At 42.9% G+C, this 23,618-nt stretch overlaps 1 protein-coding gene across 1 annotated transcript in view; it reads right to left on the bottom strand.

Moving 5' to 3' along the window:
- TNKS (tankyrase) overlaps positions 1-23,618 on the bottom strand; it is a 206,647-nt gene that overhangs the window by 89,261 nt on the left and 93,768 nt on the right. The window contains exons 11-12 of the mRNA XM_027853697.1: positions 5,652-5,688; positions 4,771-4,846 (exon numbers count right to left, since the gene is read on the bottom strand). Of these exons, the coding sequence (XP_027709498.1) occupies positions 4,771-4,846; positions 5,652-5,688 (113 nt within the window). The remainder of the gene's footprint in view (positions 1-4,770; positions 4,847-5,651; positions 5,689-23,618) is intronic.

Raw genomic sequence — 23,618 nt, 5'->3', positions numbered from 1 at the left:
TGGACCTCATGATCTCCAGAAACTCAATTTAAAAGATGAAATCAATTCTGGGACTTTCACTTCCTCAGATTGTTTGCCCCATGGCTATAGGACTTCATGCTAGGTAACCTCCTCTCCTTCCTGCCTCCCCCCACCCCATTTTTCATCTTCTTTTTATATGCTGTCGTCTCTGATTAGATTGTGAGCTCCATGAGGGCAAGGATTGTCTCATGTCTTTTTTCCTAAGCCCAGCACTTAATACAGTGCTTGGAACAGTGCAGGCACGTAAATAAATGTTTATTAGCTAACCCGGAAACTGGCTATAATGAAACAAAGTAAGCCAATTTGGGCCCCCCACTGCAAGGGAGAGTAGGTCAGGAAAGAGGAGAGGCAGGGATACACATGGGGTCTACAACAGTTGTCCTCAAATTATTTCTTTTCACCTGCTTAAAAGTCGTGTCTACCACCCTTATGAAAATCAAAACCGAAAAACAGAAGACCTTAAGGCCCTAAAATTAGGTAGCAAATGAATTTAGAGTTCAGAAAACAGAAGAGCAGGCTGCTAGAGCAGTCTGATAGGAAGACTGGAAAGCAGAATGGAAGCCACCCCCAGGTTAGATGACCATGGAATCCTAGGGGAGAAGACACTGGAAGGCACAAGGTGCCTTTGGTTTTGTAATGCTCAGCCCACAGCATCCATACTTTTCAAGAGAGTTGTCCATTTTTATACCGAATACCCACAAAAAAGAATATCTTCACTTGGACTGAAGTGCCTTAAAAGGAGAAAATACTGAGGGATGTGAAGATAATGGGGTTCTGACTCTGCTTTGTACACATAAGGCTTTTCGCGAAGAATGATTACTGAGAAAAACATTATAAATGGCATAAAGTTAAAAGAATTAATAGTTCTTAGTCATCTTTAGAACATTAAAGGTAAGACAAACAAATGTCTATGGGGGACAAAGAGTAGAATAGTTCATATTATCTAATTAGATAATCACTGAGTTGAAGAGACAGAATTAGAGACTATTTAAAACTTATCCTGTCACTATATAATCCCGCTTTATTACATAAAAAGGGATTTGAAAAACAAAAAGCCCACACAACGCCACACAATTTCCTTGCCTACTATTCGGGGCTGAAGGTGCACTTTGGGTCTACACCACTGAGAAATTAAAATTTATGCAGGTCTATGTTATTTATCAAGCTCTGAGCCTGAGAGCAGCCTAGAAAGCGACGGTGTTGTCAAGCAAAGGAGTCAGTAATGTGGGCATGGCCTCAGCAAAACATTCACCCCAACTGTTAGAAAAGCAACACAGAAAATTAAGTGGGTTCCATGTCACATTCCGAAAATGCCCAAGTCTAAGCTAGGCAAAGCATCTTTTCATTTCAATGCACAGTCTGTATTCCTCATTTCATACAATCTAAATGGATGGTCTGAAAAAGCTGTGCAGTCAGACCCAGGAGGATGACATTCAATTTAGCAACTCCAAGTGCTTGTCCATATCTCGGTGGCAGTTTCATGACACAGACGGCAATGAAACGGAGGGGACGCTGTCCAAATAATGACAGATATCACCCATGTCTCTACTAGCATCCAGGATGGAGTAACTGGGGAAGCTCAGAAGACTGCACTGTAATAAGAAACGACAGTAACATCGAACTGTCAATGTCATTCGATTACAGCTGTACGATGCTGTTTGGCCTTTGCATACAGAGGGATGTTTCTGAACGTTTCTCCATGTCACGTGAATGGCAATAAAGCTCCCTTGACGTTTGGATTTAATTTCTTTTCTTTCCTATCAATTTTAATTTTAGAGAAAGAATAAGCAGGATATAGCACATTTCTGGAGCATTATGCTAATATCAGAATTATAAAATATATTGTGTTTTCTTTAGTCTTGAATTAATATTTGCGGCACGCTGTAAAATCAGACTAAACTATACCATTTTTCACCATGATGTAAATAACTGAGGATGAAACATTCTTAATTACACACACCTCCCTAAACACTCTAAATTTTGTTAAAAGGAAGGTTTTTTCCTTACATATTAACAATTCCTATTTCTCAGGGAGAAAAGTCCCTCGTCTGACAAATCTGAGAGATTGAGATCTGCAGGATACAATGATAAGTAAGATGCAGTCCTGCCCACGAGGAGTTTCCAAGCTACTAGAGGGACGAAGGAGGCTACACAAGTAATTATGATCCGAGGTAGGATGAGCTAAGTGCCATCCATGGAGTGGTCAGGCAAAGCAGAGGGAAGAAGTCTTTGTCTGGGGTGATCGGGAAAGGCTATCTTCTGCAGGGTGGTGCATGTGCGTGCTGCGTGACAGGGCATCATGGGGGGCGGGGGTGAGGGCGGGAAGCACGGGCTGGTGAGCTAGAAGCTCTGTGAGCCATCGGTCTAAAGTCGTCTTGGGAAGCCTCGTGGCCAACAGGAGCCTGACAGCGCCTGCCACTCAAACTCCTTGTGGCATCTGGTCTTCCACTTCTCGATTTCATTTTTGGTGGAAGGAGACTTTCTTTGAAAACAAAACCTTTACCTAAATATTTTTCCCCTTGACATTCTGGTCAGTTGTAAAGAGCCTCCTCGAGTTCCACCTTCCATATTATACTGCGTATGACAGCCGCCCTGGTCTGCTCAGTGCCGCCATTCCATGTGGGAAAGGCCCATGTCTAACTGAATACTGGGCATTTCTCCCAGGCTCCAAAGAGCAGCACAGAGCTCTCCAAAGCTGAGACTTAGGAAATGTTCAAACACCACCACGCCCATGCATGTGGCACCTGAAGGGCTGTAAAGCTCTTTATCCACAGTCTCATTCAAGCCTCCCAAAAGCTCTGTTAACTAAGTGCTGAAGGCACTGTTATCCTCAGTTCCATTTTACAGAGAAAGAAACTGAGGCTCAGAGAAGTAAAGGGACTTGCCCAGAGTCACAAACCTAATGGAGGCCAGGGGCAGCATTTAAACCCAGGTCCTCTAGACTCCAAGGCCAGCACTCCCTGCCTACTTAAACCACAGGGCCTCTGAAACAGATCAAGGACCCAGACATGGCTGTGCTTGCCACTGATAAAGCGCATGAGGCAGAAACCAGTCTTCTGAGAGGGTCTAGAAACCAACCTGACTCCCCAAGGACCCTTGGAGAGCAACAAGGAGCTTCATGGATAGAGATGAAAATGTGCCAACAGGGCAGCAGGAAAAAGTGCCAGACCTGGCACCAGAAGAGCTGTGTTTGTTTGACTGGTTCTGGCATGTGATGGCCCATGAGACACCTGTCAAACTTCTCTGGGCCTTAGGGAGGTGCAGTGAATGATCTCAAGCACGCTTTCAGTTCTAAAGCTTCTGCCTCAGTTCAAACTCACCATCCAGAGAAGGCGCCAAGACCACCTCTTCCCCCACTCGGCAGCTCTGCTGGGAGTGGCGCCTCTGTCCTACTCCAGGCCAGAGCCTAGTGACCACTAGGTAAAGACCCCGAATGCAGGCCAGTGCCTGAGGACATCGCTCCTGTACTCTCAGAAGGTTTCCTGAAGCTCAGACGCTGCCCAGGTCTACTTTCAGAAGAATTAATTGAAAGGTAATCAAGAAAGACTGACTAAGTCTAATCTACAGAATGCCAATGTCAAAGGCATTTTTAAAAACAAGAGGATTCCCTTCTTTAAATAAGAGCTTATCGTTGTAAGTGGATGTTACTCATTATAACATCTAAAAGAGAAGGTGAGGGGCAGCTAAGTGACTCAGTGGATAGAGCTCAGGCCTTGGAGTCAGGAGGACCTGAGTTTCAAATCTGACCTCAGACAACTGACACTTACTAGCTGTGTGACCCTGGGCAAGTCATTTGACCCTGATTGCCTCACCAAAAAAGAAAAAAAAAAAGAGAGAGAGAGAGAGAGAGAGAAGGTACAATCAGCATTTTTTTTTTTTCACAAATTAAGTAATTTGTCAGGAAAGGCACAGGATGATTTTCCTCAAGAGGCAGAAGGTGTTTCTTTGAAAATACATAAACGTTAACAATGAAAATTCTTTCTTGTAACCTCTGAGACATGAGTGTCAGTTAATTCTGAAATCCTGACAGGCTAGGGCACCGTGCTCTGGATGTCTACTACATAAATCCTTAGAAAAATTGCAGATGGGGTTCCTCATACCTATGGTGAAATAAAACATCACAAAAGTACATGAAAGTGGTGGATTAGGCAGCAGTCAACTGCATATTATCTGTATTACCTTAAAAATAAAAACAAGCACCTTTGGTGAAACCATTTAGGTGTCATGGTTTTGTTTTTGTTTTTTTTAATTCAACATATCAACACGAAATCTTAGTCAAAGAAAATAAGAATATGTAAAAGCAGAGGAAATATGAGTCTCAAAAAATCTCATAAATATCCCCTCAACTTGAAAAATCAAACTATTAACATCTTAAAACAAACCCTACTTCCGTTGCAAATTAGTAGAAAGATGAATAAAACCTAACAATGGATAAACAAACAACAATGAGTAAACATTTATTTTCTAATTTCCATCAGCACCTGTGGAAAAGAACACTGCGTTAAGATGGATTTCATTACTGACAAACCTCGAGGTTCTAGGTGAGAAACAGCTCTCGATATCTGACATTTCAAAGGAAAAGACTTCCTTAAAGTCTACTTTAGCAGCTCCAAAAATTTGTCCTAACTGCCAATTATAGCATTGAATGCTGTGGTAAAAAGATGCAAGTGTAGGTTCAGATTTAGTTATCTTTTTTAACTAGCCATTTTCCTTTTTAATAAACAAAATATTCTATTTTTACCAACTTACCTTCCGCCCATCACTTGCATGGCAATTCACATTTAGAGGCGTCAGTAAAGCCATCAGTTTCTCTTCATTACCACTCCTAGAAAAGGAAATCATTCAATCCATTAAAAAAATTAGTTTTATATGGCCATGTACTGGCATTCTTCAGACTAGAAAACAAATCAGCTCTATTTGCTATTATTTCTCCTACGTGGATCTGGATTATTGGTATTTTCCAATGTCATCAGTATTTTTCCAAATAATCCCTCTCATTCCTCCTATTCTAGGATGTCCTAGAGCCCCGGGCTCCGGGCACCTCTGCCACAGAGCTGCACAAAGCCATTTTCTTGATGATCAAAATGAACTTCATACTGCTATCATGTGACCAATAGCATTAGAGCTGGAAAAATAAATAAAATGCTATGAAAAGAAAAAAGCTACTAGTTAAATTTTAAAAGCTCAAAGAACAAAAGAGAGGAATAAGATTTTTTTCTGACTGTGAATATTTGCCATATACTCGCTACTCAGGCTTTCCTTGGAAAAATCTCAAAGAAAAAACATCTTGAAAATAAAGCTTTAAAACCCAGGAACTGACAGAAACATATTCTTAATATGCCATTTGGTTCTAAAACCTGGGCATCTAAGAAACATAAGGCTTCCCGGCACCTTATAAGCCAACCTAATTAATAATGCTTATAACCAACACCATATTGAAAGATCATTTCATTAACCATCCTTACCCACTTATAACAAAGACAAAGTCTACAGAGCTGCACTGGCCAATCTAGCCACATTATCTCACCCGGTCAAAGCAAGACAGTGACAGCATGAAATGTACATAGCCCCCCACCCCCGTTTTCCTTTCAAATGCATCATACTCACTTAAACCCAATGACATTACGTACCTAGCCGCTTCCAGGAGTTCGTCCTTCTTGTATTCACCTAAATGATTACAAAATATCATGCTGTTAGCATTGGGCAGAAGACAGAGGAAGAAACGCAGCAGGCAGCAAATGCAGAATTCAACAGAGGAAGAACGGGAGAGAAAAAAAAAAAAAAGAGTCCACACCCCGCTGGGTGATGGAGCCGTGACGTGAGCCAGCTCGGGAAGCAGGCAGCATCACCGGCGCCTTGGAGACCGGCAGCAAATTGACGCAGCTTCTTGTCCAATCCTCTGATGGAATGGCTGGCTTCAGACAACCAATGAATGTGCAATCTTGGACCCCGAAACACATTCCCCTCTGCTAACAGCAGGCCAGCGGAAGACAAGGTCCCTTCCCCCCCTCTATTCAGCCTGTCATACTAGACTCGTGGAGCATAATCAATTCCGAGGCAAAAGCCAAACAGGGCAGCTCTTTACAGGGACGAATCACAACCGTCTTCAAAACTCTCCCTTCCTTACCTCCCCCCCAAACACACTCCTGATTTATTTGGAAGGACAAAGAAAGTTTGTTTAACGTGGTTGCTCTGTAACTGACCATGCTGGGGCTTCAGAGTCCCTAAGTAAACTGCAAATAGCAGAAGCAGAGAAGTCTTTGCATCCACAGAGAGGCTGGGTCTGTGGCAGAAAAATCCAGGGAAACATGCACAGAATGGGATGATCGTTTTCTAAGGGTCCCAGCAAACACAGGGATTGTTTGGCAGATGGCACCAAATGTCCTCCTTCCCTTCCTGGGTTCTAATGGAGGACACCTAGCACAATCTGGGGGTGGGTGCGGGCAATCCTTCAACAAACCCAACCCAATCCAACAGAGAGAGCAGGGTGCTCGATTACCTGGGAAGGCACCACGGCCTTCCAGCTGAGAGATTCTGGTCCAGTGATTTTTCTCATCACACAGAAGAATGGATTTTTGAATTCACCATAATAATTTTAGCACCTCAATAGCCAAATTGTTAGGGGATTCAAACCACCAGGTTTCTTTTGTGATGTCAAGTGAAGGACAAAGGATTTTTAAAAATGCAGCACTTGAGAAGTGAGAAGGACTAGCCTGTGACTCAGCATTAATACGCTGCCTCAGTTTGTTACATCTTAAAGCAAAAATGACCCCCCCCAAAAGACAGCATTTTTAAAACTCACTTAAGAAGAAAACATCAGCAAAAGCTAAGGCTATTTTATTCTAAAACAAAAACAAAAACAAAACAAAACAAAAACCAATAGTTTCAAGAGAAGTTATTTTGTTCAAAATATGTACCCATTTATCTCCAGACTCCTCCATGTTTTGCTCGAGGACTACAGCAAACGAGCGCCCCACCCACATGGCCAGATCCCATTACTCACTGGCCAGGCATCAGTCTGCCCTTGGCTGTGTGCTGCCACAAGACTAAGATTAGTTTGAGACTATGGAACTCTAGCTATAGGCTTTCATATTTTTAAAAGAGCAGTTATCAAAGTCATTTAAATAAACGTATGGCCCAAACGAACAATTTAGTGTGATATGCCCAGACAGATCTACGTTCAACGATGGCCATGGACCACATGGATTACGGAGATTTCACGGACAGACCAGCTGTTCTTTCAAATCCCTTCAACATGGTACAGAAGTTTTAAGTCTAGCCACTAGCTGAAAGTCTAGCCACTAGCTGAGTTCAGAATGCAGAGCAGCCTCATTATAAGGATACAAAAGCATGATCACAACATCTAAAGCTGAATCTACTAGATTCAGGTAGTCTTGACTCAGGTCTACAGGTAGATTTCATGGGGTCAAAGAACTTGGATGGGAAAATGTTTTTATCTGTTTCCATATAAATTGGTTTTTTAAAATAAAACCATGTGTTTTATTTTATGCATTTAAAACCATCAGTCTGAGAAAGGCTCCATATGCCTCACCAAACTGCAAAAGGGGTCCAAGACAAAAAAAGACTGAGAAGGCTTGATCCAGCCCAATTTCATCATTCTATAGATGAGGAACCTGAGATCCCCAAAAGGGATATGGGCTGCTTAAAATACCACATGTGTTAAGATGGCAGAATCTGAACTCATCTGCTCTGACGGCTAAGCCCAGTGCTATAAATTGCATAAATTAAAAGGCCCTTCCTGAAAACCAGACACAACTTTAATGAAGCAATCAGGCCTGATTTGAAACCTACAACCTAAATCTGTTTTAACAGAGTTTAAAGATTTCAGCTGACAATGCTAGAGGAAAACAGCCACCCCATCATGATTGCTGGGGTAGAATAATGCTAATATAAACTAAGCAAAATTAGAAATACTGCCATGCAATATACAACAGAGTATATACATTTCCACTGTGTAGGTGCTTGTGTTTACAAACAAAGTCCCTCTGAGCTTAACACAGCTTGTGTTGTAAGCTAGTAATGACGTCACTAGATAGGAAATGGATCCCAAAGAGTGAATGGGAGGGAATCAGGGCGCATACTTATAGATCCTGGCGTCATCTAGGATACTGGATCCCCTAATTCACACAATTTCATCCAGAAGCTCCATTCAAAGCATCCATCACAACGTGTCAACCTGATCAAGAAGCACTGTCCACACATGCAGCTGTTGTTTTTTAGAAAGCAAGCAAAAAACTCTAAGCTTTCACAGAGCATGCATAGGTGTTAAAATGACTCTTTGTTCATTGTCTTCCGCACTCTAGTTTTTCATCAGCATCTCTGCAATCCACTCCAACATCCACTGTCTGGTGCCCAAGGACCACCATCTGTAAACAGCAAGAACTATTTTTCACACATCACATTTCAGGAACCAGAAGCATAATGAATTCAAGGCCGCTCACACACTGACAAGAAAGCTGACCAACTTATTTTAATCACTCAACCTCCAGCTTTTTCCTGTTTGCTGAGGATCTGAAAACATTCTGGCTACAACTATGATGCTCTGTGGAGCATTTACATTCTGTAATAACACCCAGATAAAGACTCGCAATAGATCAGCCAGGGAGGAAACTAGGCAATTACAGTCAAGATAATAGCATCCAGGAATGGTGAAAATAAATGGCTTAAAATATTTTTATTTGATTAGAGGAAACTAAGTGGGATGAAAAAATGAAGTAGCCCCCCCCCCCAAAAAAGGTTACAAATTCCCATGCTAACTCTCCACAAAGTTTGAACTGCTTTTACTGCTCAAATAGATGAGGAGAGAGATGTGAAAGGAACTGTACATGTATTTGTTCTAACTTTGTTCTAGGGCTGGGGACACACAAACCACACAGTCTGTCCTCAAGGAGCATCTGTTCTTCTGTGTAAACAGTGCATACACAATGTGTACAGAAGGCATGCAAGGTAATGGAAGGGAGGGGGAAGCAGAAGGACGGCACCAGACCCGGGGACATCAGAAAAATAACCCTCCGGCCAGGGCCCCTGAGCTGGGCACTGAAGAAAGCCAGGCGGGAAAGCCTGGAGGGCTGAGAAGAAACACTGAGAACCAGTGGGCCTCTTCAACCTGAACAGTGTGAGTGTGTGTGCGTGCGTGTGTGTGCCCACACACACACCAGTGTTTGAGAGAAGTCAAAGCTAGTGTGTGAGAGGTCTATAAAGACCAGCTGCCCAGACTTTCTTTGACCCTACATACATTTGGGAGCCACTGACCCTTAAACAAGGGAGTGACGTGGTCAGACTTGTGATATAAGGATAGAATTTTGCCACTAGGAGGAGGCTAGCTTGGAGAAAGGAGGCAGGAAGACCAATGAGGCGTACCAGTCCCCGCAAGAGTGAGCAGAGACTGAACGAGGGTGCTGGCCTTGTGAAGGAGAGAGAAGGAAGAATGCTACAGAGGTGGAATCAAAGGCAGAAAACTTGGAAAGTCATTGGATATGGGGGTTTGAGAAGGATGAGGGAGAGTGAATAATGGTTGATAGACTACAAGGTTCTGAACCTGAGTAAAGAATGATCTGAATAATTCTTAGGGAAATATGGTAGCACAGCAGATAGAGCTCTGGGCCTCAAGTCAAATACACTCTCTGGCACTGCTGATTAACCTCTGTCTGCCTCAATTTCCACATCTATAAAATAGGGATAATATAGCACTTACCATCAGGGTCATCAGGAGAATCAAAGGATACGATACCTGTAACGTGTTTTACAAACCTTAAATCTATACAGCAATGCTAGTGACCGTTATAACTATCTTAATATTACCATTGGAACTACCATCCCCTCAAGCTACCATTCATTCTCTCTCTCCTCTCTCCTCCCCCTCTACCACCAGATTCTTAGGAATTATTTATGTTTGTTGCTTTTGCTTTCTCTTCCTTAGGTCATTTCTCACACAATCCATTACAATCTGGCTTCCAACTTCACAAACTACATTTTCTCCAAAGTAAGTGTTGATCTCATTGCCAGATCTAATGGCCTTTTTTTAAATCCCCTTCCTTCTTGCAGCATCTGACACTACTGACCACCCCTGACATAGCCATCAGGGCACAGTGAACACGAAGTCGGCCTCAGAACCAGACACGCAGATAGTGGCCATGTCCTTAGGGTAAATCACTTAACTTCTCTTTGTTCTAGGCAACTCTCTAGGACTGTGAGTTACAGAGAAAGTATTGACCTATATTGGTAGAAGATGCTTTCCTTATCCTGGTGGGTCCTTCTACCATTGAAATGACAAGTCCAGTCACTATCCTATTTGGTGATGAGATCTGAACCCATGGGAGTTGATGAGATCACTAAAAGGAAAAAAAAAAGGGGGGGAAGGTGCGCTCAGGAAAGAATCCTGAGGTATATCCACACAAAGAAGCAAGAGAGGGATAATAATATAGAAAGAAACTGAACAATAGTCAAACAGCTATAGGAAAACTGAGACCATTATGTAAAAGAAGCCAATTTATCGGGATACAAATAAATAAAACCAAGAGCCATTCCCCCATGGATAAATAGTCAAAGGATATGAACAAACAGTTCTCCAAAGAAAGAATTACAAACTAGTAACAACTATATGAAAGATTGGCCCAGATTACTAATAAAAATACAAGTCAAAGCAACTTGGGGGTCTGACAGCATCGCACACTCAGCATACTGTCACAGGTGAAAAAACACGGGGACAGACTAGGCTGCAGGATGACCCTTTTTGACTGGAGCCAAGGAACTGGCCCAAGTATTCTGGGAAGCAATCTAGAATTATGCTAAGAAACTGGCTAAAATATCCTGACCATAAATGCGCACAGATACCATAGGCAGGCATCTACCCCAAGGAAATTAAAGACAAAAAGAAGCATCCCTAACACACACTGCTCCCCTCCCCCCATTTGTGTCAGTCTTTTTTGTCATCATCAAGAACTGGAAATAAAGTACATGTCCATCCGATAAGGAACGGCTACACAAATTGTGATAAATGTAATGAAACACTGCGGCACAGTAAGACAACCTGAATGTGAAGAAGAGAGTGGCAAGGAAAACTTAGGAAGAACGGATGGTGAACGAATGGGGCAGCCTCAGGAAAGCAATGAGCTTTGTGACTACAAAAACTTGGAGAACCAGAAAACAAACTCCCAACATTCAGAAATTACTGTCAGAAGAGAAAAGGCAGAGAAGGGCACAGCAAAGGATGCCCACAGCACAACAGACGAAGTGCTGAGCTGAAGTCAAGGAGGCTTGGGTTCAAAATCGGCCTCCAGCATTCACCAGTAGCAGTCGGAGCTGAAAAAATGGGAATAACAATGATAGCTCCCACACAGGTCTGTTGTGGGAATTAAAAGGGATAATGTATGGGATGAGTTTTGTGAGCCATAAGGTCCTATGTCAATTTTATTATTATTCCTTTTGCTGGCTTTTCCCCTGGTCTCTTCTATTCTTTGTTATAAGAGTTATCCCATTATGTATGTAGGAGAGTGGGAGGGATATACTCAGAAATGAAGGTAATGGAATAGCAAAATAGATCAATAAATCCTTTTAAGACACAACTTTAAAAACTTCAATTTTCTGAACTATACAAAAACAAAATAATTACACTAAAATAACTTATTATATACAGAAAATTGAACTACTGATCTCGTTTGCAGAATTTTTTTGCCCTTTCTTTGGGCATCTTCCATTATTCTCCTGGTCAAAAAGAACAGTTGTGACTCCCTAATTTAGATGGCATGGAGTAAGACAAAAGAAAAAAAATGGTACTTAAGAATCAGTAGATGGTGGGTCAAACACTGGCTCTAGAGTTTATCCAGGTGCGTAAGCTCGGTGAGGCGGGGCCCCGATTTCATTTTCTCATCCTAAGTACACCGGTGTAAAATAGAGCTAACCCTACCTCAGAGGGTCATTTGAGCTATGGGTTCTCTTAATGTTAAAGTCTGACAAAAATGGGAGTCATTTATTAATAACCAAAAATGATGGTTGGTGTTTCAGTAGAACAGGGGGAAATATTTTAGACTTAGAATTCTAGATTTGGAAAAGACTAAACTAGAAGACTCCTTCGTCTTATTAAGAAAACTGAGGACTAGAATGGTGAAATGACTTGTTCAGGGTCACCTAGACAAATCTATGTGTCTAGATGTTAAAGATGTTTCATGAAAACAGTCATTTTGAACTCCAGGAGAAAGTGGTAGGAGGATAAAATGGCACATTATTGTTGGGTTAAGCTGGAAGAGGCTTTCAGACTATCTCCTTTTTTTACAGATGAGCAGAAGTTCTATGACTGGCCTAAACTTATATGGGCTGGCTTTCAAACACAGGCGTGCTGGCTCCCTTCAACACCATCCAGATCGGACACAACCCATCACTAAAATGAGGCACAAACTTGGAGAGCCTGACCAGAACTAAGAGAATTCAGTGGGGATGGCCGTCTCGCACCTCACATCTCTCCTAGCACAGTGGTGCTCCATACAGAGTTTTGTGCTTAAAACACATTTACTGCTGATGCCTGTCCAACCAATGTAAAGCAAAGCGTTTTCTACTTCCTGCTTAAACGTTTCAACATCTAGGTTTATTAGAAGTTTATACAGGCTAGGTCCTCAGTCAGGAAAGTTCATCTGCCACTTACTAACAGGTTAAGCACCTACTCAGTGCTAACTGCAGAGTATACAAAGAAAGACAAGGTGGTCCCTCTGTTCTCAAGGAACTCACAGTCTAATGAGATGACATACAAACAACTATGTACAAACACAGCACAGACAGGAGGAATTGGAACTAATAAGCACAGATTTGAGTAAGAGCCCTTAGGGGCTGACTGCTCCCCACTGCTTATCAGTCTTTCTGGTCATGGGGTCACAGACTGAGAGCTAGAAGAGAGAGGAGGGACCTTATAAGCCACTGGTGCCGACTGCTTATTTTACAAATGAAGATTCAGAGGCACAGAGAGGTTAAGAGACTTGCCTGGGGTCACAGAGCTAGTGTCAGAGGCAGGATCTGATCTCAGGTCTTTCTGAAACCAGGTCCAGGGTTCCAGCCACCATTCCACCAATTCAAAGATGCAGAACAATTTTCAATAAAAACGATCAGATTTGTTTACTTATGTTTGCCTAGGGCTGGTAAGGTAAGTCTTCGCCTTATTTTGTCAGAACCAGGCCTCCTCTTCATTGCCTGGCTACCAGCTCCAAGACATGCCCCATCCCCCACCCCCTTCTGGCCTTTAGAAGTCAACTTCTTCCACTACTACAGAAGCACCTGTGACACTCCCTGATATTTGTATCCCAACATTTAGCAAATTGCCTGGCACAGAGTAAGCACATAATAAATGCTCTGAGTGGCTACTCAAAGCCTAGGAGCTGCTGAATTGCTTTTGTTCTCTGGGTCACCTCTGTAATCCCAGTGCCCAGCTGGGCCCACAGCAGACACTTAAATTCTTACTGACTGATTCCCAAGGAATACCTGGCTGTGAATCTGAAATATCTCAGTATTTACCCACAGACATCAAGATGCTTAAAGTCACCATCCATTAACCTTCCAGAAGCGGGGTGGTCCAGTAGACCTCATATATGGCCGAGCTGGCCCTGGTGCCCCAACCTCTGAGGGGTGTCCTAGATCACTTCCACTTGTGTGAACCCTAGGATCCTGTGAAGCAACCTTTAAATGAATACAGCTAGAGACAGAATTTCCTGCATTCAACAGTATGTGCCAGGTACTCACATGAAGCACTTGTTGGCCATCCATTTGCAATTTTAAGCCTCTGAGCAGTGGGGCACAATGCAACACAAGAATCAGAGGCAGACACATTGGTCTTGAACGATGGCTCTGGTATCACGACCGAGTCACATCAGAACTTCTCCATTTCTTCAACTCTAAAGCCCCAGACTGATCTATGAACAGTATGCTTTGCTCAATCTCAGTGTCTCACACTCCCATACCCATCTGTCAAGTACCACCTCCTCCAGGAGGCCTCCTCTGATCAACTCTGCCAGAAGGAGGGCTAGGAGGACTGAATTTAGAATGTAACTGGGGTGTAAATCAGCGACCTGACCTTGAGAAAGACAATCTCCGTGGGCCCCAATTTCCTCACCTGTAAAAGAGTAAACTAAGAGATCTCTAAGATTGTCTCCATAATATTCTTGACAAGTGACCGCCCAGCATTTGCTTGAAGAGCTCCACCAAAAGAGGATCTAACTAAGGCAACCCATTCCAGCCTGGGGAAGCCCTCATTCATTACTGGGAAGCTGGACAGTTCCCCAGCTGCCACACTTAGCCTCACTCTGCCTCTTCCCAACTCGTCCCCGTCGCTCCTAGCCTAGCCCACTCAAATCAAGAATAACCATTGTATTCTGCCTTTCCACAACAGCTGTTCAAATACTTGGAGACAAATACAATCTCCCTTCTCCAGACTAATGCCTCCAGCTGCTCCAGTTCCACCCCACCCCCAGCAAAAGCCAACAATGACAACAACAAAAGCCCAACCACAAAACTCAACTCTGGAACCATTCTGTCTATACTTACACGTGCACAGGTCTCCTTAAGGGAGACTGAAAGCTCCTGGATGGTAGGAAGTGCCTAACAAAGCCTTGCTGACTGACTGAGAACTGAATAGAATGCTTCAGAAAGAGTCAAACCATGGTGCTGAGACCCTTCGAGCACTGTGGTAGGCACAGCTGCCTCTAAGTTGGAGAACCAGACAGACTCCTGGGGAGCCCAGCCCTCTCAAGACTCCACATGGCATTCCGCACCTGTTGTCCTCTGCAGAGCTATTAGGAACCAGTGACTCTGTTTGGACTCGTTTGCGGTGACAACCCAATTCCCACCACTCTTAACTCTCCCCATCCCATGGACAGTGAATCCCAACTGCCTCCCCAGCCCCTACTTCTCTCTCCTCCATCTACCTCAAGTTGACTCCCTCCATTTCCCATTTCCCACTCCAGCTCTACCCTGTGGCCTCTGAAATCGAACCAACTTCACTTGACTTTAGAAACCTTCTCTCTTTTGGCACTCACCAACACCTGGATCCTACAGAAGATACCACATCCTTGGCATTCTTTCTAATACTGGCGTCCTATCTCAAACACAATAATCTTGGTTGAGAAGTAGACACACTGCTTGCTCCCATGACCATTTGCAGATCCTCCACCTGTCACTCAAATTCAGCAACCTCTCCTCCTTTGAGAGTCACTTATTCAAACATATCACATAATCCAAATCCTGGTGACTAGTGTCTCCCAGCCCACCCTCCTCTTCCTGGTTCCTCAGTCCTGTTCTCCACCTAAAACCTGGCCATTAGAGGATATCCTTCAAATACTCCAGCATCATGGTTTCCCGATCTGCTGGCACCTCGGTGATCTAGTCATTTCACCAGACATAGGCACGGACCATCACATGCTTACTCACATATGTCCTACTTCCATGATCACCCATTATGAATTCCTTTTAAGACTAGCCTCCTAACGTTCCATCTCTCCCTAAACCCATTTTTTATCCTCACAAGATCTCAACTCCTTCCTTCCCTCAGTTCGAATACCTGTTCTGCCTTAACTTTCATTCCTTCCCATTCTTGACCCTATAGCATAGTTAACCAGTTCATTCCTCTTGAATCCCCTGGCCTTGTGTCCTATCTACACTCACATCTTACCAAACCCAACCCTGGCTTACTCCCACCACATTTACACATGCATTCAGGGAACATTTAATATCTCCTTTTCTTTCTTTCTTCCTCTTGCTAATTAACTCTTCCAACGCCCCACAGTACTTATGACCCAAGTCACCCCAGCTGGTAGCACTTCCTAAGTTTGCTAAACAGTGCTAGACCAGTACTGTCCTGAAGGACTGACTGAATAAATCAGTGCACTGCCCAAGTACACCATGACTCTCATGCCCTGTCAAATAATGTTCACAGATTGCTTTAAGATGCTGGATAAATTTACACAATTTAAAGATAGGATTTTTAGACTCAGTTTGGATCTGGAGTGGGTCTGGGCTCTGTCACACTCTCTATGTGACCTCGGGACAAAGCATTAACTTCTCAAAGCTTCCTGTAAAACAAGGGGTTTGGCCTGGATTAAATCTTTACCCTTCTAATGACTCCTTCCCTGCTGCTTAAATATACCCAGCACATTTCCCATTCTCAACAAACCCTCTCCTGATTCTTAAGATTTCTTCCCTCTCACAAACTCCCTGAAATAGCAATCCTACTTCTCCTGACCTCTATCTCCTTTCCTTTCACCCACTTCTCAACCCTTTGCCATGTGACTTCCAATCTCGTCTCTCAACTAAAACTGCTCTCTCCAAAGCCACCAATGATATAGTAACTTCCAATTCGGAAGTTTTCCTTATTATGATCCTTCTTGACCTATCTGACAGCACAGCACCTAACACTGTAGACAAGGATTTCTCATCCCGGGTCAGTGAGGACAGGTAGATAGGTAGGTAGGTATGTAGGTAGGCAGAAAAATAGGCAGATCAACAGATTGTATTTCAAAGTAACCAGCTTCCTTTACAGTAATACATATTTTATTTTAGGCATTTAAAACCACTCCCCTTCTGAAGAGTCCACAGGCTACACTAGAATGCCAAAGGGGTCTAGGACTCAAAAAATGTTAAGGACCCCTGGTGGACGCCACTCTTCTTTCTCCGGGTTTTCATGCCATACCTCTCCATTGGCTCCTCACCCTGTCTGGGCTACCCTTCTCAGTCTCTGGCTGGATCATCACCCATATCAAATCCCCTAACTGTGGATGTGCCCAAAGGCTATCTTGGTGACCTCATCAGCACCCATGGGCACAAGTATCATTACCATGCAGATGACCCTCAAACCTCCATAGCCAATCCTTGCCTCTAAAGTCAAACATCACCATTTATTGGTTCCAACACCAAATTAATTTGGGAACATTTTAAACAGGAGGTCCTGAAGGCACCTCCAACTCAAAATGTCAAACAGAATTCATTATCTTTTCCCCAGACCTACCTCTTTTTTTGAGCACTACCATCCTTCCATTTACCCAGGTCCAAAATTCTGACCTCACCTATCTCACACATACAATCAGAGCCAAATCTTTTTGAATCTACTTCCACAACCAAGAAAGATCCTTTAGATAAAGCAAGCTAAAAAGCTGCAGAGCCTCACCCTTCATTCAATTTTGATTCAAGTTGTCTTTTGAACATTCAATTGATCAATATTTAAAATTTATTCTTCATTCATACCCTCCTTTTTCCACTCACACAGTCACATCCCCCTTCCCCAATCCGTCTCCTGATTGGAACTACTGAGGTAGTCTCATAATTGGATTCCCAGCCTCCACTCCTTCACTTTTTCCAACCCAATCTTCAAACAGCTACCCAAATGGTATCTGACAGTACAGACCTGGCCAGACCATTCTGCTGTTTAATAAACTCCAGTGGCTCCATCTTTGTTACTTCCTGGGTCCAATAAAATCTCCTCTGTTAAGTCCAAAACGCCATTCACAACCTGACTCCAATCAATCTTTCCAGAATCCTTATTCATTACTTCCCCTCACACACTTTAGGGCCCATGCCATTGGCCTGTGTGCTCTCATTCACACACAATACTCCACATCCGCCATTCTCCTGGGCCTAGAATGTTCTTCCTCCTAATGTCCCCTCCTTTTCAGGAGCCCTCATTTCCTTCACAGCTCGTGCGCTGCACGAGGCCTTTCTTTATCTTCTCTCACTCTCCTCACCACAATCATCTGGCATTCTGTTTGCTCCTCTTTTGCAGATGCTCACAGGGACTATCTCATTCCTGCTTCTTGACCGACAGATCCAGTGTGGAAACTCTCACCCTCAATTCAAATCAGCACCTTCCTTGTAACTTAAAGTCTTTAGAGAATTACTGAGGGTCAACTGAGAAACCCCAGACTGCTTGGAGTACTCAACCTTTTACTCCTTACACCAGAGCTGTCAAATTCCTGACCCATACCAAGTGCTGCCCAGCCATATAATTGTGAAATGTTCAACAAAATAATGATACAACACAAATACATTTATGGTTTTCTAAGTCAATATGCAGCCAACAGGGATCATCTTCTATTTGAATTTGACCCATTGCCCTATACCACACTATTTCTTATTAGGCATCCTAGTCTACTAGGACTAATAATAACAGTTAACATTTACAGAGTACCTATCATGTGAATGTCAGGCACTCTCATCATCACAGCCCTACGACATGGGTTCTATCCTTAACTGCATTTTTAAAGTTAAGGAAACAGAAGCAAAGAGGTGAAGTTAGTCAATAAACCGTGAAGTACCTACTGTGGGTCGGGCATTACGCTAAGCACCAGACACACAAAAAGAAGCAAAACACAGTCCCCTGCCCTGGAGGGCTTACCATCTAATGGGGGAGCCAACAAGCAAACAAAAGTGTACACAGGAAGCTATATACAGGATAAGTAGTAAATAATTAACAGGGGGAAGGCACTAGAATTAAAGAGAGGTTGGGAAAGGTTTCTCCAAGATGGGATTTTAGTTGGGACTTAAAAGAAGCCAGGGAAGACAGTAGGCACAGAGGATGATGGACAGTATTCCAGGCATGGGAGCAGCCAAAGAAAATGCCTGCGCTGAGAGATGTAACATCCTGTTCATGAACCAGCCAGAAGGCCAGTGTTGTTGAATCAAAGAAGGGAAGGAAAATGTAAGAAAACTAGAAAGATAGGAGGGGGCTAAATTGTAAAGGGCTCTGCTTATTGAATAGAGTATCTGATCCTGGGGCAATAGGGAGCAAATGGAGTTAAGTATGGGGTAAGGGTGACATGGACGGATGGATGTATGCTTTAGGAAAAATGACTTTGGTGGCTAAATCTTGAGGATGGACTGGAGAGGCAGGCAGCCCGCCTCCCCCCCCCCCAGGGTATTGCAATAGTCCAACTCTGAGGTGATTAGGGTCTGCATTAGCATGGTGGCAGTGAGAGAGGAGAGAAGGGGGCATATCTGAGATAGTGCAATGGTGAAATCAACAAGCTTTGGACAGAGTGAGGAGTCTGGGAAAACTCCTGGGTTGAAAGCCTGGGGAAGTAGAAGGAGACCCAAGTGTAGAATGGGATCTTTGCTGCTATTACATGGCACCTTTTTGGGTCTGGACCACTCACTGTTCTGGCCTGTCAAGATCTCTTTTCACCTGACACCATCATCCAGGGTGCTATCCTCTCAACTCGAGCTGTGCATAATGAATGACACCAATACTTCCGTGAGTTCCTGGTAAAAATGTTAACTACCCCAAGGCCAAAGTCCAACTCATGGAACCTTCTGTTAGAGACCTGCCTCCAAACTCTTCTGGATTTCTTTAATGGCTCTTCTCTCCTCTGAACATTTAAGAGCATTCTGTTTATCCTTCTCATGACACCTATCAGTATTATATTTTTAGTAAAAGCTGTGTATAGGCATTCTTTCTCTTACGAGACTGTATCCTCCTTGAGGGAAGGGCATCCACCTCACTCATCTTTGTATTTTCCAAAGCAAAGTTGACTCTCAATGAGTTGGACGAATAATCGATCCTACGGTGACCTACTCCGGAAGAGTCAGAGATTAGAGACACTGCTCGTGACTAAAGTGATCAGTGTCCATGAAATGTTACATCCAATCCAGAGTGAGAGTTCAGAGATACTTCAAAGGGGTAATTTAAATGGAGAAAATCAAATATATCTCACTCAAGAAGAAAACTGCTAAAGAATTAAGAGGGCCCAGGGGCATGGATGTCAAGCTGCCAGGAGGCATTCCATCTTTCAGAGAACAACAATCTATAGGCCCAAAGCAAAAGACATAAAAGACAGAATAAAAACACCACAATAGTAACAACAGTAGATAGTCCTTTTTAAGCCATCCAAAATATAGTCACATGTCAAGTTCTACAGGAACCTCATATCCTGAGGGCTGTGCAGGTTCCATCAGAGGCTTGGCAGTCTACAAATAGGGACTGCACAGAACGACAGGTTCTCCGTGGGCTGATTCATTGAAGGGCTAAAATGCCTCGATAAGAGCAAGAACTGCAGGCAAGTCATTTTCTCTGTATAGATAAGAGCATAGCGACCATAACTCACTATGTGAATCATTTATATAAACGCCTGGACTAAAAACTGGCATGCAAAACTGTTATTTTGAGGAGTTTTTTAAATAAAAAAAATCAACAATATGCTAGCAATCTGTGGGTGGTGCTAACATTCAAAAGTCATTGTTCTAAACTTTGATTAAAAATACATGTGCATCTCATACTCCACCTGAAAATCAAAGCAGAAACCTCTAGGAAGAAAGGGAAGACCTTTCTCTTTTTCCACTGCTATGCTCAGCTCTGCACTGCCTTTCACATCAAGTGTTTAACAGAGCAGGCAGGTTTTTTTCCTTTTGTTTCTGTATCCCCAATGCCTAAGGCAGAGACACAGGAACATGCAGGCATTTAAGAAATGTTTATGGAACTGGTTCAGAAAATTTATAGACTCTGTATGTCAGAATTGGACTCTTGGATGTCCATTTTACAGAAGAATAAACTAAAATCTCAGGGAAATGAGAGGCAGCCTGAGTGAGGTCACATGGCTAGCAGTTACCAGCAGAGACACAGGGGTCTGAACCCAAGGCTTGGGGACGGGAATGGATTCCTCACTCCCTCTGATGACCTTTTTTTTTTTTTTAAATGAAAAAGTTTTTTATCAAGAGCTATGTGCTATTTACTGAGCACTGGAGATACAAAAGAGCATTCTTGCCGTCAAGAAGCTTATATTTTAAGAGAGGAAGAATATTTATATGTATATGCATATGAATTATAGCCAGGAATCTGATGACATTTAAAACAATCTACAGGTAATGACTATAAACGGTTTCATTTAGGTTAAAATCCCACAAACAAGGCAGGAAGTCAATTTTAAATTCTCAAGATAAGGCAGATGCAAATGCTACTTAAATTATAGTGTGTGATATGATTATAAAGTAACGAGACTGATTTCTGCCTGTGACTTGGTAAAAACTGGGCCTATGATTTTAGGGTCAGATAACAGTAGTCTGGGTTAAGTTAGATTAGAATTTCTTAGGCCGCACTTCAGTTGATCAAGTGTAAGATAACTACCTGACTGGAATTCTGCAAAGAGGAAGTGACTGTCTAGCCCTCCTACGCCAACTTGCCTTCAGCTGCTTCTTCCAAGATGACAGGCCTCTCTACAAGGAGGCGTAGGCTATTACTACTTAGGGGCATATCTTAGAAAATCAATACAAAGCACTTCCCCTTGAAACTGAAGAACACTTAGGACATGCCATCAGAAAAACACATTACCTGAAATGGCAGCGGAGGCTTTCTACTTTCTTATTTTCTTGAAAATCGAAAAAAAAATAATCTGTATCAATAAATGGTTACCGGTATATTTTTAGTAGCAGAGCTTTTCCTAATGAACTACATTTTTAAAAAAATTTCTCCATGTTATAAAGTCATATCTATTTATCCTAATCTCTTAGTACCCCTGAAATTTCAAAAAGGAAAAAAAAACCCCAACCAACCTTTTCATAGAAATACCTTCCCCAAATAAAAATCACACGTTGACCTCTCCGGCTAACACTATCACATAAGTGATGAAGAGTATAAATCCTGGCAGAATCAAAATTCATCCACATAAGCTTACTGTATACTAAGCAAAGAGTTCTGGTTTCGGTTCTTCCATTAAATCAGTATGACCTTGGATGAAACTCTGTTCCTCTGTGCCTCCGTTTCTTCATATACAAAATGGGAAGAACTGCCAAGTCCATGATACGATGATAAAAACCCTTTGATAAAAGTAAAAAGCATTACCTGAACCCAAAATACTATCCCCCGTACCACAATCTGTGAAATCACCAGTGGGAGAGTTAGAGCAGCCAGCCATGAGGGCAAGGAGGAGATGCCATGACCAACAGTCCTGCCTGGTTTCCCACCTGCTCCCCAATTTCAAGCCTGCTCACCAGCAGTGCATAATTTCAAGGACAGTCAGTGCCTTTGGGATAGGGTTTGGGATGGGACATCCCAGACTGTCAGAAGTGAAATCGATCTTAGAGATGCTTAGTCCAAGCCAGACCTGAACAAAGATGTCTCCTACCACAGTGGTATCAAGCTCAAATAGAAACCGACACATCCCAAAATGTCTGTGGGCAGCAACAGTAGCATGTTTCTCTCAGTCTTCTCTTCTCTAGCTGGTCAGTCAGCAAAGATATATCTATTGTAACAAATACTTGCATTATTTCTTATTACTATTTGTCTACCCAAAACATGTCCAATTCCTCCAACTAATTCTCCTATGGCCCTCTCCCATTCTGGCGTCCTCCCCTAGAGCCTCCGTGGCTCATTAATGTGCTTCCTGAAATGGGGTGCTCAGAACTCTGAACAACAGTCCAGATGTTGGGTGACCAACATCTTACCTCTATCTTACCACTGGACCTCTTAGCAAAGCCTGAGGCTACACCAGGTTTCCCTCATCTCTTACTTCGTGAGGCCAATTTTTTTATACTGAAGTGTAGGGGCTTGAGCTTAACCAATAAAGAAACTGACTCTGTACCAGTCACTGTGCTATGCACCGGGGATAATCTCATACCCGATGTTCTAGCCTACCAAAATAATATTTTAAAAATCTCATTTGTCACCCAATGAATTACTTATCCTTTCTAGCCCTGCGTCTCCTGAACGTTTAAGGAGCATGCCACCTGCCTGGCCCTTTAGCCCAGCTGCTAATAAGAGGGTGAAGCAGCCCAGGGCCAAGACTAGGTCCACTAGAAGACATTTCCTTTCCTTCCAAGATGAAGCCAAATTATTGATTACTGCTATCTAGGCCTAGACTTCCAAGTACAGTTATCCCTTTCACATTGCAGGGGGTCAGGGGAGCAGCACCCCTGAGATCTGGAAAATCCACGTCAGATTTTTTGGCTCTCCCTTCATACCAAGAAGAAGTCTGAGTTTTTTTTTTTCTTTTGTCTTTTTTTTTTGTTAAAGGCAATTGGGGTTAAGTGACTTGCTCAGAGTTACACACCTAGTAAGTGTCAAGAGTTTGGTCTGAGGCCAGATTTGAACTCAGGTCCTCTTGACTTCAGGGGCTGGTGCTCTATCCACTGCGCCACCTAGCTACCCCTTTACTTTTTCTTTTATGGGGTGTTTACAGCACTTTATTGTAATTTGTGGGTTAAGTATTTGGTCATAGGCTCTGTGTCGTCTGCTGGCCTTCAGGTATAGTCTGTGGCTTCTGCAAAACTCCCCCAAAATTCCCATTTAATTTCTTATGCCAACCCACGATATATGGAAACCTGATGGGGAAAGTCATAAGGTGGAAGGGGTAACTATACTCTCAAATTCTCTCGCTGTAATCAAGTTCAGCCCACATCTCTCCACGGTTTCCATGAGAAAAGCATGAGAGTGTTTGTCAAATGCGTCCCAAGGATCTCGGTAGACTTGTATCTACAGCATTCCCCCTAGTCCAGAGTTTAAGCAATCTGGTCAGCAAAAGAAACAAGGCAAGCCTAGCACCATCCGAAAAATGAAGGGATAATCTCGAATGAAGCAAAGGGCAGGAGAATCTGCTAAGACCAGCTGACACAGCAAAAGCCCT

The sequence above is a fragment of the Vombatus ursinus genome, unplaced genomic scaffold (genome assembly GCF_900497805.2).
Source record: "Vombatus ursinus unplaced genomic scaffold, bare-nosed wombat genome assembly UNPS02010193.1, whole genome shotgun sequence".
Taxonomy (NCBI): Eukaryota; Metazoa; Chordata; class Mammalia; order Diprotodontia; family Vombatidae; genus Vombatus; species Vombatus ursinus.
This window is presented reverse-complemented; position numbering and strand designations above follow the sequence as displayed.